We start from the raw sequence: 17783 nt of genomic DNA, 5'->3' as shown, positions 1-17783 counted from the left end.
TTTATAGTCCGCTGTTTTGATGTTATACCCTGAGCTTTAACTGACAGCTTTTCTATAGGTCCTCCTATATGTAAGTCTTGGCTCAAAGTTCTGGTTCTTCCATTAACTTGCCGTGTGATCCAAGGCAATGAGTTTCACCACTGTGGGCTGCAGTTTCCCTATTCATGGCAAAGTCTCCAATCACATTGTATACAAAATGTAGTGAACATTTATATTGCCAGGCCAGGCCCCTTTGCTGAGATCCGGACCCCCAGAGCCCACTGCCAACCTGGCATCTCTTCCATGACTCAGTAGCACCTCAAACCTAATTGCCCTAGATGTAAATGCCCCCTCTTCTGCTTCAAATCTGGCCCCTTCGTATGCTATCTCATTTAGCATCATCATCACCTACCTAGAGTGAGTATAAGCAAAAAGGAAGAGCTTCAGGGCTAAGGCCAGGGACACTTCAATGACTAGAAGTTGGGAACAAAAGGATGAACCAGTAAAGAAGAATGAGAAGACATGGTTAGGGAGGAAGGCAAAAAACAAGGAGAGTAAAAGTCAAGCAAAGAAAATGTTTCCAGAAGGAGGGGCTGCTGATAGGTCCGTCGTGTGAACCTAGGTTCAAGCCCAGGCTCGGTTTCATGGTAGCTATATGACCTTGAGCAAGTTACTTAAGTTCTCTGAGCCTCAGTTTCCATAACATGCCTCATAGCATTGTTGAGCATATTAAATGAGATGAGGCATAGAAAGTGCTTTGTCCAGTAATTAGTCACAAAATGTTAGCTAGTAAAATTATTATCTGTGTTTTCAACTCATCAAGGCTGTAGCTTTGAGCAGAGGGGGGGAAATTGGTCTCCAAGTTCAGTTTATTCTGCTACCTAGCAACTATATATTTGCATCTTCAACATCACTTCTTTATCCCTGATTACTTTAATAAGCGCTTTTTAAGTGCCCTGATATAATTCAGGACCACCTGTGAGGTATAGAGAACAATTCTATTTTCTTCTCAAGATGTAGCGGCTTAGGATAAATTGTCAAAAAGCAACTTCAGCCTTGTAACTTTACTGAGGTCTCTTTGAAAGGGTATTGAGGAATGGTTGGGCCAGCCGACAGTGAAGGTCTCTAACTGATAAAATGCACTCTGCTTATCTACAACAGAAAGCTGTATCTATACAACTCAAAGAGCATACAAAGCCAGGTTCCAAAATCACACAAGGACACTTGACACTGGGATCACTCCAATTCCCAAGCAGGTTACCCTTCCTGGAAAGTGAATTTAAATGGTACACAAATGTGAAGTCCTTTCCAAGGAGGCTCCAGCTACCATTCCAGCTTCATCTCCGGCCATACACTCTTCACACAGAGTATCTTGGATTTAAAAGCCACTTCTCTGAATCCACCAGACCTCACACCTCATACCTCCAAGCTTTTGTCCCTTCCACCTGGGTCAATCTCTTCTCTTGCACTATTTTCAAATCAAAATCCATCTCCTTACATCGTATTTTCCAAATCATGTAGCCAGAATTAATCACTTGCTGGGTGTCTGATCAGTGTTTCTGGGACACTATACATGCCTTTTCTCTATCACTTATCACATTTATTGAAACTAATCCACTTACAACTGTCCTCTTGGAGGACAGTAATATCATTGAAGGCAGAGACCATGTCTTATTTATCTTTACAATCCCCAAAATGCTTGGCATATAGTCGGCATTCATTGAATATTTAAAGGAACACCTCAGCTACTCCTATAACCAGGAGATGAAAAGTATAATTCAATTTGAGAAGGTTCTATTTATGCAGAAATCAGATTAGGAGTCTACAGAAAATATTACATAGAAGACAAACCATTGTTGACTGTACTTCATTCCTTTGAGGGGTACCATGGGACAAAACTAGAATAGTCGTGTCCCTAATTAAAGGCCACGGGCCCAATTCTAGCTCTGGTTCTACTCGTGACTCACTGAGTGATCTTGGGAAAACTCTCTGTGACTCAAATCTTCATTTTTAAGATGAGAAGTTTGGATCAATAACATCTAAGGTAATTTTTAGTTTTAGTTTGATTATGTATAACTACTGTATCATTTTTTGAGTCTAATATTCTTCTCTGAAACTTAACTCCTTAGTGTTCGTGATAGAAAATTGGTCAACTTTCTCAAGGCTACCTAAATTTCCATTTTGTAACTTCTAAAGAATAAACAATTCCATTCAACTTTGGGTTGCGAGGAACTTAATAAGTGTGTCCTTTAATCTGTCAGCCACGTGGATGATTGTAAAATATTCAATAATTCCTGTAAGATATTCAATAAAACTAGAGGGGGCAAACTTGTAACATTCAATTCTTCTCCAAGATTCAATTTAATCTTGGAGCAACCTGAAAATATAATTGTTCCTGCAAACAGGATTTTTGCATTTTTGAGTTCTTTTTCACAATGCTCTGTTGAGCTCTCGATTACAGTGTGTGACTCATCATTGCTTTTCCTTGTAAATTTCCACTCCTTCCATCCTGACTCTTAGATTGTTCACTGTTTAGACAAAAGGAGACAAAATCAAAGATATGCTTGAGAGAGATTCCCAGATTTGGAGATCCTCATAACTATTAATAGGCTTTAGCAGCCTTCAGGTCCAGTACTCCTGTGGCAATAACCTCTTGGTGCATCTTCCCAGGGAGGTGAGCTAAAGTCTTCCTCTCCTAGAGAGCCCATAATTCTACTATCATGAAAGACAGCTTTGCAAATAAAGAACAAGGGCTTGAGTCTGACAGTTCTGGGCATTACTTTGAGCTACTAATTCTCAAACTTGAACATGCCTCTGAATCACCTGGAAGGCTTGTTAAAAACTGATTGCTTGGCCCTAACCCTAGAGTTTTGGGTTTAGCAGGTCTGAGGTAGGGCCTGAGAATTTGCTTGTAACAAGTTCCCAGGGGATGCTGATGCTGCTGTTCTGGAGATCATGCTTTGAGAACTACTGCTTTGAGCAGATGACTCAGTGTCTGTGGCCTTAAGTTTCCTTGTCTATAAAATGGGAATGATAACATCTACAGAAGGCAGCATGGAGGAGTGGTCTTGGGCTAAGAGCCTCAGGGTGTCAGGCTGACCTAGGTTTGAGTTCCAGCTCTGCCATTTAAAGCTACAAAGCCTTAGGCTCCTTACTATTTTAAAGCCTGTTTCCTCACCTTTAAATTATCAGGTATAATCATAACACTTATTTAATTTTCCCACTATACCAACGAGATAGGAATGCATACAGAACACTCAGCATGGAAATGGGCATATAATTAATGCTCCATAGATAATAACTAGGATCATAAATATTAACAATGTAATAATTACTACATTTCGAGGCCCCAGACTAGGAGGATTAAGTGATTGGCTGACACAACCAGAAATAAAAAAAAAATAGCCCAGTAGGCTTGGCAAACAGGGCCAAACCTAACAAGAAACAGAACAGACAAAATGTAAAATCTTTGGACCCCCAAAGTCATCTTCATCTGGGCTGACTGAGGCAGCCCTAGCTGGAAGCCATGATTTCTACATTAGGCAGTCATGTGATGAATATTTAGAGGTTAATTAAAACATGAGTGGTATATTCTAAAACCAGGTTTAGGATCAGAGTGAGGGTGATGGCAGCTCTCTGAACTCCCAGTGACTCAGCCCAATGTAGAGGGTCATGGTTGTCTTGGAAACCACACATTCTGTGGGCATGGACCAAATGGAGACAGAAGGGTCAAAAGAGATTTTGAGCAGACTGAAAAACAGAAATTTATTCCGAGGAGGGCTGATGGCTGATGCAGTGACTGCTTAGCCTGAGGGAAGGACCTGGGCACACAGGTAGCTGCAATCAAATATTTGGGGAGGGTGTGGGTGCTACAGGAGGAGAAGCACTGATTCCATTACCCTGTGTGACACCAGAGGGCAGACAAAGGCCAGCACATGGTTGCTAACTAATACATGGTTGTGTACAAAAGCAGGAATGAATGAAGTTACAGAGGACAGATTTTGGCTTAATCAAAGAGGGAATACATTATGAGAAAAGTTGGAACCAGTTCTGGGCTTGGAACTACAAGATCTTAGTGTGAATTCCAGCTCCATCATTCATTCATTCATTCATTCATTCATTCATTCATTCATATATTCAAACAAGTACTCAATGAGTATCTGATGGGCCAGAGAGTTGGGCAACTGTCAGTGCGTACTGACCAACAACCATGGTGGGGGGTTTTGGGGGGGGTGTCTAGGAAGCAATGCTTAATACAGCCCTTAGCTTGGGGGCATCAATGATGCCATTTATGAAGTCAAGATAATAATTCCTAACCGGTTGCATTGTTTTGAGGATCAGAGATAATATGTGAACAGCACCTAGCAAAATGACTGACCCAGAGAAAGTCCCAAGAAAATGTAGCAATCCTTGATATCACACATCATCAAGTCAAGAGTCTCCCCAGAGAAGATCAGGGTCAGGCCAATTTTCCCAGAGAGCCATTTCCCAGCCAGCTGGCCATCTTCCTGAAAGGGTTAAGGAATCTTTACAAAGAATTTACCACCACCTCAGTCAGCCTCTATTGTTTTCAAAAGCCATGATCTGTCTTCCTTATTTGAATTGCTTTAGTTACATAACATGTTCCTAAAATAATCTGGCTAAAATTTTGCCTGGCACTTCCTTATGCCTGCCTCATCTCTAATGAACCATCCCAAGGGAGTATCAAGCCTGAACATTCTCTGACCTTCCCAAAAAGAAACCCTTTTATGAGTTGTGTGTGGGAAAGAGCAGGGAGAACATCAGGTTTCAGGGTCCACCCTCCTCATTGCCAGCAAATCTCTCTTAAGGTTACTGTGTGCTGGCTGCCAGGTATATTTTGGTCACGTTGGAAGTTACAAAGTCAGGGAAAGGGTCCTGTGGCTCTTTGTGTAGGCTTCCATTGCACAGAGTCCTGTAACAAAGATGTGCTTTTTTGAACCTTTTGTCTCCACTGCCAGGCTGCAAGCTCTCTGTTAGGTAGGGGCCATTCTTTGCTCATCTCTCTCTATAACTTCCCAGGGATTGGTCTAGCTTTGGAATGCCTAAGGATGGGACCACTGGTCTGCAGTCCCATTTTCCTAAGAGGGTCCTAGTAGGATGATTCTGGCGGAACCTGTCTGTGAGTACGTCCACTTGGCAGCTGCCTTCCTGAGGCAGGATTTTTGGGGAATAGAGGAACCAGTAAGGAGCACTGTTCTCCCACCCAGAAAGGCTATTTCACCTTGATTTCCTGTCTCTCCTTCACTCACCTTCATGGTACAGAGACAGCTAAAGGTCAGAGGAAAGGTAAAGTTGCCTGGTTTTGAAAGTAGAGTATCTGCTGTGCGGTCCCATTATCTATTTGTCATATGACTTTAAGAAGGTCTTTTAATATCTGAGAGCATCAGTTTCCTCAACTGCAAGATGAATTTGATAATAATCATATGGACTGTACAGGGTTACTGAGAGAATGACTAAGATTCCATATTTGAACATGCTTATCATAGTACCTGGCACCTTGTGGGAATCTGCTAGGCTCCATGCCAGTACCTGGCCCCAGGCCTCTGTTCAGAACACAGCTGTGGCAGCAGCTTCTGCCCACATGGTAGAAAAGCTGGCTGACCTATCAGTAACGAAATGAAGTTCTCCCTTTCTCCCAGCTGTCAGTGACTTTCCTCAGTTAGACTGGTGAATGCTGGGCTACCATCCACAGTACAGGAGAAGGAACACTGGTTTAGGAGTCAGATAGCCCTATTTGCTTCTAATTCTATCCCTACTGTTTCTTTGTGGTGTGACTTTGGGCTTATTTACTTCAGTTTTCTCTGAAGCTCAATTTTCTCATTCACAAAATAGGAATAATATCTAATGACAGGGTTCCTAGGGAGCTTCAGAGTGGAATTTATATAAAGCACAAGTTTTAGCACATAGTAGGTGCCCAATAAAAGTTTTCTTCTTCTTTGGGAATTTTCTACGAGAAATCTCAGCGCCAAAGTGGAATTTAAAAGTTATCAGACTGCGTATTTTAGATTAAATTTTAATGTAATATAGTTATATTTCAATATATCCTGGTCCTGACCTTCACATTTTCCTGATACTGATTATTTATTTTTCTATTTTTTAAATTGTAGGTTCTTTTATTGGATATATCCCCAAATTCTTTGCAGAATGAGATGGATAGACTCTAACTAAAATCAGGAGAAATGTATTCTCATTACAACTCTGCAATATACGTATGATTTGGGCCATGAAAGCTCTCTGAACCTCAGTTTCCTCATCTGTAGAATGGGAGTAATTAAAAACCTACTAGCCATCTTATTCCTACAGGAATAAGGAACTATTGCTGGAGTGTTTTGCAGAAGGACTCTGTAAACTATGAAAGGCTTACAAGTAGATACATGTATTGTTTGTGATACAATACCGCATTTTATTCATCTTTGACACTACCTCTCTCCCCAGACTGTGCCCCATGACTTACAGCACAGGGTTAGGCATGTACTGAGAAAAAGGCCATTAAATCTCACCTCCAAGGTCACACTTAGCAGAGAGCTAGATGGCCCAGTGTCTGTCTCATGACCCTTAGAGAAGGATTGCCTTTACCTTCCAGACATGGAATAATTCAATAGAGGGGAAGCATAAAAATAAGGACAGAGTTAACTCCTGGTACCCAGTAGGCAAGTGAATCTGTCAAATGCCATTATGGGAAGAGTAGACAACCAAGTCCCCATATCACAGGATTTCAACAAGGATTTGTTTTGAAGCATTTTTGTTTGGACTGAAAATGAACAAGAAGATGACATGTGAAAAAAAGAGATAAAGAAGAAGATTTAAGCACCAGAAGAAAGACCCAGAAAATGATCCCAGTGAGCAAAAGATCACAGAGAAAAATAGCAAGTACACAGGGCAGTAAGATCAAAATCAGATTACTTAATAAAAGCTAGCATTTCTTTAAATGGAAAACAATGCACATTGGTTGTCCTTGAAATGTGACACGTACTCCTTTTTTCAAGAATGCCAAGGCACTCCAAACCAACAGCCATATCTAACAAAGCCCCATCACCCTAGAGCCCTGGAGGTCACTGTTCCTATACAATAGTAGGAGGTTGATTGAACAGATGTCACAGAACGTAGCAGTGACTTGAAATAGAAAACCCCAGAAAATAAACCTGTGCAGGGAGAGGTAGAATTTGAATTAGGCAAGGGCCCACCTGGTCAATAATGAAATAATTGCTCAAGACACATTCTTCTGTAATCTTTTGCAATGTAACAACTATTCTGTGCCCCACCTCTCTCAATGCTCCCTCAACATTTGCACGTAATCTCAGGGCCTCCCAAAGACACCGATTCAGAAGCCAGGCAGTCACTTCCCTAATGTCACAAAAATAGATTCAATTCTACATACATCAGGGTGATTTCAGAAGCAATTTCTTATCTCCGGTGTAAGCATTACTTACATTTCCCCCCCTCAAATCTCATCCCAGTGGTTCCACAGGGCATTTTAAAAGGTACCTGATGCATTCTAGGGCAGTCAAAAGATTCTGAGAGTGTTTCTGCAGCTGTAGCCTGAGGACGTCAGATGCATAGAGAGTCCTAATGTATTCAGTGATTCAGACAAATGCAAAATTTTCTAATAATTGAGTATAATAAGTCAATCATTATTTAAATCTTTTAGAAAGCAATATTGTTATAATGAATGCATATATGCAGTTATAGATGCATATTTGTGTATAGATGACTGTGTAGGTTTATAAATCTCTGTATGTATTTACATGTCTGTGTAAATATAAAACACATCTGCATGCACATACATACATACCTCAATCATTTGGAAAATTTGTCCCTGGCCTTTAAAACATCTAATTAGGTTTCGTTGGATATTTCTCCTCTTCCTTTATGGCAAGTTAAACTATTTCAGTTTTGGGTGTTTTCATCTTAAGGGTCTAAGTTTTGGCCCATAGGGAACAGTGACAATGTTCTCCTTTCAAACACAAGAAATCAGTGTTACCCAGGCTTGCATTTGAGATCAGAAAGATTGAGAACCAATATCTAAAATTTCAGGGTCACAATGATTGTCATGAATTTTTGGCCATAATCATTTTGCTTTTCAGAGTCCTCCCAGGGTACTTTTACAAACGGAAAAAAAAGTGAGCACAAGAGGCTGGACTGGACAGAAAAGGATGAATTGGTATTACTTGGCCAGTATTTTCAATCAGATAAACTTGCAAGTGAGCTTCTCTGCTCCAGGGCCAAAAACAGGGGATGCAGTGACACCTTAGCATACCCAGAGACTCAGTGAGCTCCTGATAAGCCTTTCTCATTTTTTCTATTATTATTAATTGACAGTAATTAATTATATATATTTATGGGGTATAGTGTGATACATGTATATAATGTATAACAATCAGGATAATTAATATATTAATCACCTCAAAATTTATCATTCCTTTGTGTTAGAAACATTCAAAATCCACTGTTTTAGCTATTTGAAAATATCCAATAAACTGTTGTTAATTATAGTCACCCTACAGTACAATAGAACATTAGAACTTATTCTTCCTTGCTACCTGTAAGTTTGCAACACAGGTTGGTTTACAGATGCAAAATTATAGCTAGGATGTTCCTTTCTTTTAAGGAAAAATCAAGCCCATTTTCTTGTCAACCCTGGTCTGCGTCAACAACCAATTTCCCTGCTTCTAGGAAATGTATGAGTCTCAGTGATTTATCTGGATTGAAAATGGGAAAAAAAGGACTGGCTTCATGGTTAGGCAAACTGCAAATTTGCTCTGATCCCTAAGAAAAATAGAAGTTAAATATTTGCTCATAAGCAGTATGTACCATTAGACTTTGTCTTTAAAAGCCATTCTCTAACCTTAAGAAGACCTCAAACTTACCATCACGGGTAATGTGCAAAGTAGTATGATGTGTCTATTAATACGATGCAAAGTGAAGTACGTCATATCAGCTATGTCATATTTTTGCCAAAATGTTTAACCTGAATGTAATCATGATGAAAAAAAGTAGACAAATCTGGATTGTGGAACACTCTGAAGGACCACAGCCCTAGACTTTAAAAAAATGTCAAGGCCGGGCACGGTGGCTCATGCCTGTAATCCCAACACTTTGGGAGGCCGAGGTGGGCGGATCACGAGGTCAGGAGATTGAGACCATCCTGGTAAACACAGTGAAACCCCGTCTCGACTAAAAAAATACCAAAAATTAGCAGGGTGTGGTAGCAGGTGCCTGTAGTCCCAGCTACTTGGGAGGCTAAGGCAGGAGAATGGAGTGAACCCAGGAGGCGGAGCTTGCAGTGAGCGGAGATTGCGCCACTGCACTCCAGCCTGGGCGACAGAGCAAGACTCTGTCTTAAAAAAAAAAAAAAAAAAAAAAGTCAGTATCCTGAAAGAAAAAATGAAGTTGAGAGGGCTGTTCTAGATCAAAGAGAGACACCTGAAAACCAAATACAATGTGAGCACTCTGATTGGATCCTGGATTAAAATAACAAACAAGCAATAGAGAACGTTTGAAGGACATTGAGGCAATTTGACCGTGAACTGGTATATTAGATCACTGAAGTAAGATTATACTTTATTGTGGTTATGTTGAAGAGGTGTCCTAGTTCTTAGGAAACACATGCTGAATTCTCTGGAGGTAGAGTGTCATGATGTCTGCAACTTACTTCTAAATGGTTCCAAAATATTTGGAAAAAAAAAAAAAACATGGATAAGGGGAGAAAGAGAGAGAGGGTGAGTACAGCCAAGTGCAAAAGTGCAAATGTTGCAAAATGGTAGCAACTGGTGAATCTAGGTAAAGGGTATATGACTATTCATTCTGCAATCTTCTCAACATTTTTGTAGGTTTAAACTAATCTCTCTTCCCAAAGGCAGCACATCAGTATCTGAGCATAGCTATTGCCTCTGTCCAAGTGCTGTGTTCTAAATCTGGGCGCCTATGAGAACTCTCTGAACGACTTACAAAATCCATATCCCTCAGTTGGGACCCACCTCTCATCCCCCAGGAGATTTTGATTCAGGAGATCAGGTGTGGGGCCCAGATATGGATGCGTTGAAAACTTCCCTAGGTGGGTTCTGTGCTGCACTGGAGCTTAGAAATCATGGGCCTGAGTTACTCTCAGATCTGGATCCATTTTAAACAAGCTGTGTGGCTCTGGGATGGCTGGCCAAACACACTAAGCATTGCATACCTTACCTATAAAATGGGAGCAATAATACTAAAGATCTTACAAGACTATGGTGAGGATGAGAGACAGTGTCTACATTATAGAAGGGGGTAATTTTTTTCTTTCTTTCTTTATCCTCTCATAGATCCCCATCATCCCCAACTGATCATATCTTGAGTGATTTTTACAAAATGGAATTTCTTCCATTTGTAGCTTACATGGTATGTGGAGGACATCCGTCTATGTACAGATTCTTTTAGACTTCTTGCATTACCCAATTTGGGAAGAGGCTGGGAAATCTAGTCTATTAACTGGCTGATATCATGGCTGTAAGAACAGAAGCCAGCCTGTCCACAAGAAAGCCTTAGATATTGGCAGTCTTGGAGTTCTCCTTAGGATAAGGGTTAACCCTGATATCTTAACCACTCAAATCTTGGGATCCTTTATTAACTCTGCACAAGGACTCAGGTGCCCTTGACCAATGCCACTTGGAACATTGGCTGTGGCTTGGAACTGGCAAACGTTTGAGGGATGTGGCTTCCAGTCTAAATATGTAACTCATCAGCCATTGTATTTTGGATAAGTTGCTTCTCTGAGCCTCAGTTTCCTAAGCACTCAGAGTGGAGACAGTCATAATGTATGACTCACCTACCTTATGTGGTGGACGTGAAACACAGATTTGAAAATCTTAAGCTACTCCATTCAGTGTGGCATATTTTCTCCTTAAGGACATAACCATCCTCCTCCTCTTTCTTTTTTACTGCTATTATTTTTAACCTGTCTCTATTTATGTCCACAAGCAGTTAGGATGACTTGCTCCCATTTCCATCTGATTTTTAAAATATTCCTTTTCACCTTAGGATGAACTGCCCCAAGTCTTTGTCAGGGAGAACCTTCATCCCAGTCCATCTCAGGGAAGCATCCATACCCTATGCCTGGCAGCACCTGATCAATGTGTCGGGTTCACAGCAGAAGTACTAGGGCCGAGCTGGACCACGGATGTCCCCTTCCCCTTTGTTGGCTCTACTTACTGAATCCGTTGACGTCCTGAGAACTAGAAGAGAAGCCTTCATCATTGCGGCTGGCGCTGAGCTTGGTGGTGGGTTTGTCAGCAGAAGCCACAGGCCCCATCTCCCTCTGGGCTCCACTCTGGGTCTCCTTCTGCTTCTTGGCCAGCTTCCTTTGGGACATGTGCAAGGGGAAAAACCACAGTCAGATGGTGGCAGTTGCATTAAAGCACTGGGAAGATAGATTGTTCTTCCCCAATCCTCATCCTCAGTCCCCAAATCTGGTTCATTCTCCAGAAAAAGAATCAAGGCAGAACAAACCATGAATGGTTTCCGTTTACTCAGAAATAGGAGACTCACGCTGCTGCCTCACCCCCGACAATGCGTGTGTTCTATGTTTGAGCCTAAAATGGGAAATCAATGAGACTCGTACAATGCTTCCCCCACTCTCCTTTCAGAGGAAATCAACAAGACTTGTATTCCTTTCCCCAAGTCTCCTTTCAGAGGGAGGAAGTGGCTAGACTGGCCTTTCTGTTTCTGTGGCTCTGAATGAAATTAAAAATGGAGACTTGTCTTTCTCAGGAACTGAGCTCATCAAAAACCCACCAAATAATAGTAAAGTGAAGCAGGGGCTGGTGGTTGGAGGTGGATGAGTGTGCAGGTTAGTTTCACAGCTCAAAAGAAGGAAAGTTACAGCTGAATTGATGCAGTCTTATTCCCATGGGAATAAAAGACCCTCAGAACCAGACGGATATTATCATAATATCACTATTTTGATAATAATAGTGTAGAGCAGTGCTTCGCAAACTTTGGTGTAAATTTGAACCACCTGAAGAGACACACACACACACACAGGGGCTTCGGATCACTGAAGTAGGACAGGACCTAGAATTCTACATGGCCATCAAGTTCCCCAGGTGATTCTGACACCAACCATTGGAGGTTAAAACCATCAGCTTTGGTGTCAGACAGACTCAGGTTCATAGGTTACCTCTGCTGCCTGACAACTAGCTGCAAGACCCAGGGCAAATTTCTTACTCTAAATCCTGAACTATTCCTCTATATACTGTGGCAGATGACAGGACCAATCTTATTGGGCTGTGAGGATTAAATGAGACAATGCGTAAAATACACAGAGCACAGTGCCTTGCACATAGTGGACTTTTGATGCCTAGCAGTTGCTATTCTTGTTTTTTATACTATTGCCAGTGGATCCAACTATATTGCAATGTTCGAATTCCCTCCCCAGCAGCCCCACTGTGGGATCCCATCTCTCCCTGAATTCTTGCAAGCGACATAGACTCTGACCTCACTGAGGAACTAAAAGGTTAAAAAGTTCTTTTCTATGGATTTAAAATCTATGTCCTTTAAATTTTAACTGGATTGGTCTTAGATATATCATAAGAGATACAAAAATATGACTAACTCCTCTTGCATATAAGAGTTATTCAAATATTTCTAAAAAGCCAACATGGTCCCTCTGAGTTTTTCCAACAAATATGCATCTAAATATAGCTGTCATAGTCCTATCACATGAAAGGCTATAGGTTAAACATCAGATATCTTGAGAGTAAATTTCTCCAGGTCCCTTGCTCCGTCCTTCACAAGAGTAGGCTTCAAATTCAATTTTGGTCATTCCTGTCTCAACACACAAAGAAGAGATGTCCCAGAGAGGTCAAATGCAGTGCAATACAGGGAATAATTTTCCAAGGTTGAGCCCCACTGATCACGAAACATATAGTTTCAAGAGGTAACAATCTCGCTGCCAAAGGAAGTATAAAAGGAAATGATAAACCTCAACTTAGGCTGGGCACGATGGCTCATGCCTGTAATCCCAGCACTTTGGGAGGCTGAGCCGGGCAGATCACTTGAGCCTAGGAATTGAGACCAGCCTGGGAAACACAGTGAAACCCCATCTCTACAAAAATTACAAAAATTAGCCAAGTGTGGTGGTGCATACCTGTGCTACTCAGCAGGCTAAGGTGGTAAGATCACTTGAGCCCGGGAATTGAGACCAGCCTGGGCAACACGGCGAAACCCCATCTCTACAAAAATTACAAAAAGTTAGCCAGGTGTGGTGGTGTGTACCTGTGCTACTCAGCAGGCTGAGGTGGTAAGATCACTTGAGCCCAGGAGGTGGAGGCTGCAGCGAGCCGAGATCACGCCTCTGCACTCCAGTCTGGGTGACAGAGTGAGACCCCGTCAAAACAAAAACAAAAACACAAAAAAACAAAAACAAAAAAGAAAACAGAAAAGAAAAAAAAAACCCTAGATCTCAACTTAGAAGTGCTTTAGAGGCATTCACGTGGGACAAATTCCAGTTTGATAGCATCCTCCTTGAAACATGAATCTCATGATCTAGGTGTAGACTTCACAGGAGAATGACAGATGGCATACGCAAATGAGGACAGTTTGAAGAAGGTCTATTTATAAAAGGTCTGCTGATAAAGGTCACAAGCGTATAGGGACCCAGGATATAACAGCATGTCAATCAGAGAGCTGTTTATTACCTATGGGACCAGAGGAACACATAGAGGAAGAAGTAACCAGAGCCCCAAAGGAGAGAGCTGTGAAGAGGAGGCACCGTGAACAGAAGCAGCAGCTTTCTCTTGAAAGTCCCAGCCAGTCATAGACAACCTCACAGGGAGAGAACCAGAGGCAAAAAAATGCCCTGACTACACCTTATGCCCTTCCTCTGGTCCCCTGTGGCAGCTCTCATTAGCTGAACCCAACAACAGTCGCAAGTGGCAAGTGATCTTTTTGACAGACTTCATACAGAATACACTCTAGAAGCAGAGAGCACAGTAGAGAAACGAAGAGAGGGGAACTGGATCTAGGAGTCCCAACCAAGAAGAGAAAAGTTGCGTTTTTGTTTGTTTGTTTTGTTTTTTGAGACTGTCTTATTCTGTCGCCTACGCTGGAGTGCAGTGGTGCAATCTCAGCTCACTGCAGCCTCTGCCTCCCAAGCTCAAGCAATTCTCATGCCTCAGCCTCAGCAGCTGGGACTACAGGTGTCTGCCACCGCATCCAGCTAATTTTTTGTATTTTAGTAGAGACGGGGTTTCACCATGTTGCCCAGGGTGGTCTTGAACTCCTAAGCTCAGGCAATCTGCCCGCCTTGGCCTCCCTAAGTACTAGGATAACAGGTGTGAGCCACTGTGCCCGGCCGAGAAAAGTTTCTTTATACTTCTTGTTTGGGCCATCATTTGAAGAAACATGTAGCCTAAAATGGAATTCTTCATTCATTATTATTATTATTTTTTTTCAAGTTGGCTTGGGGAAAGAAAGGCACTCAGGAAGAGGAATGCATCTTCTGGTTATAATGCTTTGGCCACAGGCACACTGTTCTACCAGTGAAACGATTCCGGGCAGACGTACAACAAGAAATGAAGCATTGGATCGGTCAGGCAATTAGACAGGGGCAGGGGGGAACGCCAACAAAAGAAAAATGAGCAATTCTGCTGCTGATGACATTTCGAAATTTTATTCTTCATTTATTATCAAAAAGGAGTGTGTTTAAAAATGTATATGTGACCTTCTTAATCATAAATTTGAAAAGATATATAGCAGATTCTTTGCTTCTATCTGAGCTCTGCTCACATTGGCCCAGCAGGAAATAAAAGGAAATCTGATAAGAGAGTTAACTTTAAAACTATAAATGAGTATGTTTCGGAGGCTTTGATATTTCCTTGGGGGCAGAACTCTCAACCAATCTCATTCCGTTCAGGGTAAAGTAATATGGAAAGGGTTGTCTTAGGCACAGATCATTGGTTTTCAAAGGAATCATAATAATAATAAAAGCCTCACTGCTTTTATGAAAAATGGTACTTTATAGAAATGTTTGGGTAGCTCTGAACACCTGTATTCAAAAAAGAAAAACTAAGCATCCCCAAAACACATACTTAAAAATTGGAAAGTTAACTGAATTGTAAAAATATCAGATATATTACCTCCTTGGTATTTAAAGCTGATGGCTGACTCTGTATGTTCATGGTGATAATAATGTTATATAATCATTTTAATGTAGGGACAGATGTTTTGGCAATGGGCAAAGACAGCTACAAGGCGGAAAAGGAGAGGGTATTTGTGGAAGGAAATAAAACACAAAACCACAGTTTGGGGATCTATATCTATTCTTCCAGAATTCTGAATTTAAGTTTTTAAAAAAGACCTCTCAGTAACACAGAAAAATTGATATTCATCTCCATAGCCAAATAATTTAATTTACTACCCCCAGACCATAGAGGCTGGGTCTCTCTGGTCCCAGGGGCAGAATGAGGACCAGGTTGGCTTGATACAATGGAGGAATTTCTAGCAAAGTAGAACTGCTTAGGTCTCTTTTGGAAATACCTAATGCCTGAATTCCCCTCCCCAATTTTTCTTGTTTGGCAACCTTCTCTTCACCTTTTTAGGCCCTTATTTTTTTCTCTCAACAAAAGAGAAACCCAAATCTGTGAACAGGGCACTGGACTCTTAAACTATGACCCTTTAACTATGGACCAGGCTTCAACTCAATCTTATTCCCCTCACACAACCTTATCCTCCCATTTCAGAAAACATCAACTACCTCCTCCCACCACATTATTCCTCAATACTCCATATTCCTTGATGTGTCCCTCTTCTTCTCCACTGGTTGCCTCCTCTTTATCCTCCAAGGCTCAATGTAAGTGTCACATCTCCTCTGAGGCTTCTCCCTGCTCTTCTACATAGAATTATTATTTTCTCCTCTGGTTTGACTCATCCATTGAACATGTACATGTATCAGTCTCTGCTAAATGCTACAAGATCATGTCTTCTTAACCTTAATCCTCATGGAACATGAAGACTAATGGCAAAGACAGGCATTAAACAGATACAGAGGTAGAGACAAAAATCACAAAGATGACGAACACCAAGAAGAAATACATGTCGCTATGTAAGAGGTAGAACCTGGTTTGAACCCTGGCAGCAGATCAGGGAGGATTTTGGTGCCATGTCAGCTAAGTACTTGTTGAGTCAAACTGCAGTGATTCAACTCTTTCACCTACTACAACAAGAACCTCTTAGGAGAAGGGCTTTTGACTCTTTGCACCTACTCCAATTTCTTGCTGAGTGTCTGGCACATGGCTCAATAAATTTGTTGCACAAATTTATACTTAAAAGTCTGCAATCTGAAGTGTAGAAAAGATGGTCCTTTTACTCTGAACACAAATTATAACCATTTTAAAAGTAGATATGTGCAAAGAAAGAGAAGGAAACGCCTGCATAAAATTATCAGGTGACCTGGAATATTTGTAATTAGAAATATTTTGGGTGGCAACTTAGCATTTCCTTCTTGGAATGTTTGCAGAATTAACAAAATGTTCATGGAAGCCAGAGATTTCCCCCGCAGAGCCCACAAAACATCTGCAGCTATAGCATGTTGAAGAAGAAAAAGAAAATCTCATCCAATAGTCACATGACTCATAGGATGATCATATAATTCATGGAATTCTCAGAGCCTTCAAAACTCAAGTACTTATGACTTTCCGAATAGGGTTTTTTGTTTTTTGTTTTTTTTTTCCCTGTAGTTGCTCTGAGATTTTTGCCAACTGGGTCACACAATTTCGCCAGCAGGGGGTACCAAAAGCTGATAAAAAGAGAGTATGCATAAGCCTGTTTATTCCTCTGCAGGAACATTTCCAAGGCTGAAGAATGTTTTAAGACACAGCAATCCAAAGTTTACTGCTTCTGATAGGTGAGGACGAGGTGACGCGGCCATAGCTCTTGGCATTTTTCCTTCTAACGGATCACTTTGAGCTCTCTCTGACCTTTGCTTGTTAGCTGAGTGTGAGGGGTAGGTGACAGGGGATGTGCCCAGGATGGATCGTGAGTCCTGTGATTTGTTCTGAGTGCCACTCTTTACAAGGGATACTGGCAGGTAGAATGGCTCCCGGGAGAGGAATGAAGAGCTGTTAAAAGTGTGGAAATCACGCTACAAGAGGAGGAGTGCATGAAACATCCAGGCACATTTCTCATGGAGAGGGAATACAAAGGAATGTTCTCTTCATGCATCTGATGACTGGGTCTCTATGGTCCCAGTGGCAGAATGAGGACCAGGTTGGCTTGATACAACGAAGGAATTTCTAGCAAAGCAGAACTGCTTAGGTCTTTTTTGGAAGTACCTAATGCCTGAATTCCCCTCCCCAATTTTTCTTGTTTGGCAACCTTCTCTTCACCCTTTTAGGCCCAACTCAATGTCCCCTACTCTTAGAAGTCTTTGCCTGCTTCCCAAAGTTAGAAGTTCCCTCCTCTTTACTCATTAATTTGTTGGACAAATAGTTAATGAGCAAATACTTTGAATCTGTGGCTGTTAGAAGGAAGGAGATAATGATATGAAAAACAAGACAGGAATCCTGCCCTGTTTGGCTTCTGCAAGTATTGAGCTCCCCGCTACGGGAGAAGTTTAAGTAGAGACTGGGAAACCACTTAGAAAAGAGGTAGTGGAGGATCCCAGGACTTGGACTCTCCAAAACCCTTGACTCTCTTCTGGGTGAGGAACAGGACCACCCAGCCAACTGGTGGGGGCAGGAGTCTTCAGGGTTCCACCTAGAGGTTTTCCCTGAATGAGGGATTCATGCCCACTCTCCTGGGGAGACACTGAT

General features: G+C 41.5%; 2 protein-coding genes across 6 annotated transcripts in view; both read right to left on the bottom strand.

Annotated features, from left to right (window-relative positions):
* The window catches only part of PTPRT (protein tyrosine phosphatase receptor type T), an 820910-nt gene that overhangs the window by 117144 nt on the left and 685983 nt on the right, over positions 1-17783 (bottom strand). For all 5 annotated transcript variants that reach the window (XM_050806436.1, XM_050806437.1, XM_050806434.1 and 2 more), the window contains one exon: positions 11185-11333. In XM_050806436.1, coding sequence (XP_050662393.1) covers positions 11185-11333 — 149 coding nt within the window. The remainder of the gene's footprint in view (positions 1-11184; positions 11334-17783) is intronic.
* CHD6 (chromodomain helicase DNA binding protein 6) overlaps positions 1-17783 on the bottom strand; it is an 853354-nt gene that overhangs the window by 763196 nt on the left and 72375 nt on the right. The window lies entirely within an intron of this gene.

This window comes from Macaca thibetana, chromosome 10 (genome assembly GCF_024542745.1).
Source record: "Macaca thibetana thibetana isolate TM-01 chromosome 10, ASM2454274v1, whole genome shotgun sequence".
Classification (NCBI taxonomy): domain Eukaryota; kingdom Metazoa; phylum Chordata; class Mammalia; order Primates; family Cercopithecidae; genus Macaca; species Macaca thibetana.
This window is presented reverse-complemented; position numbering and strand designations above follow the sequence as displayed.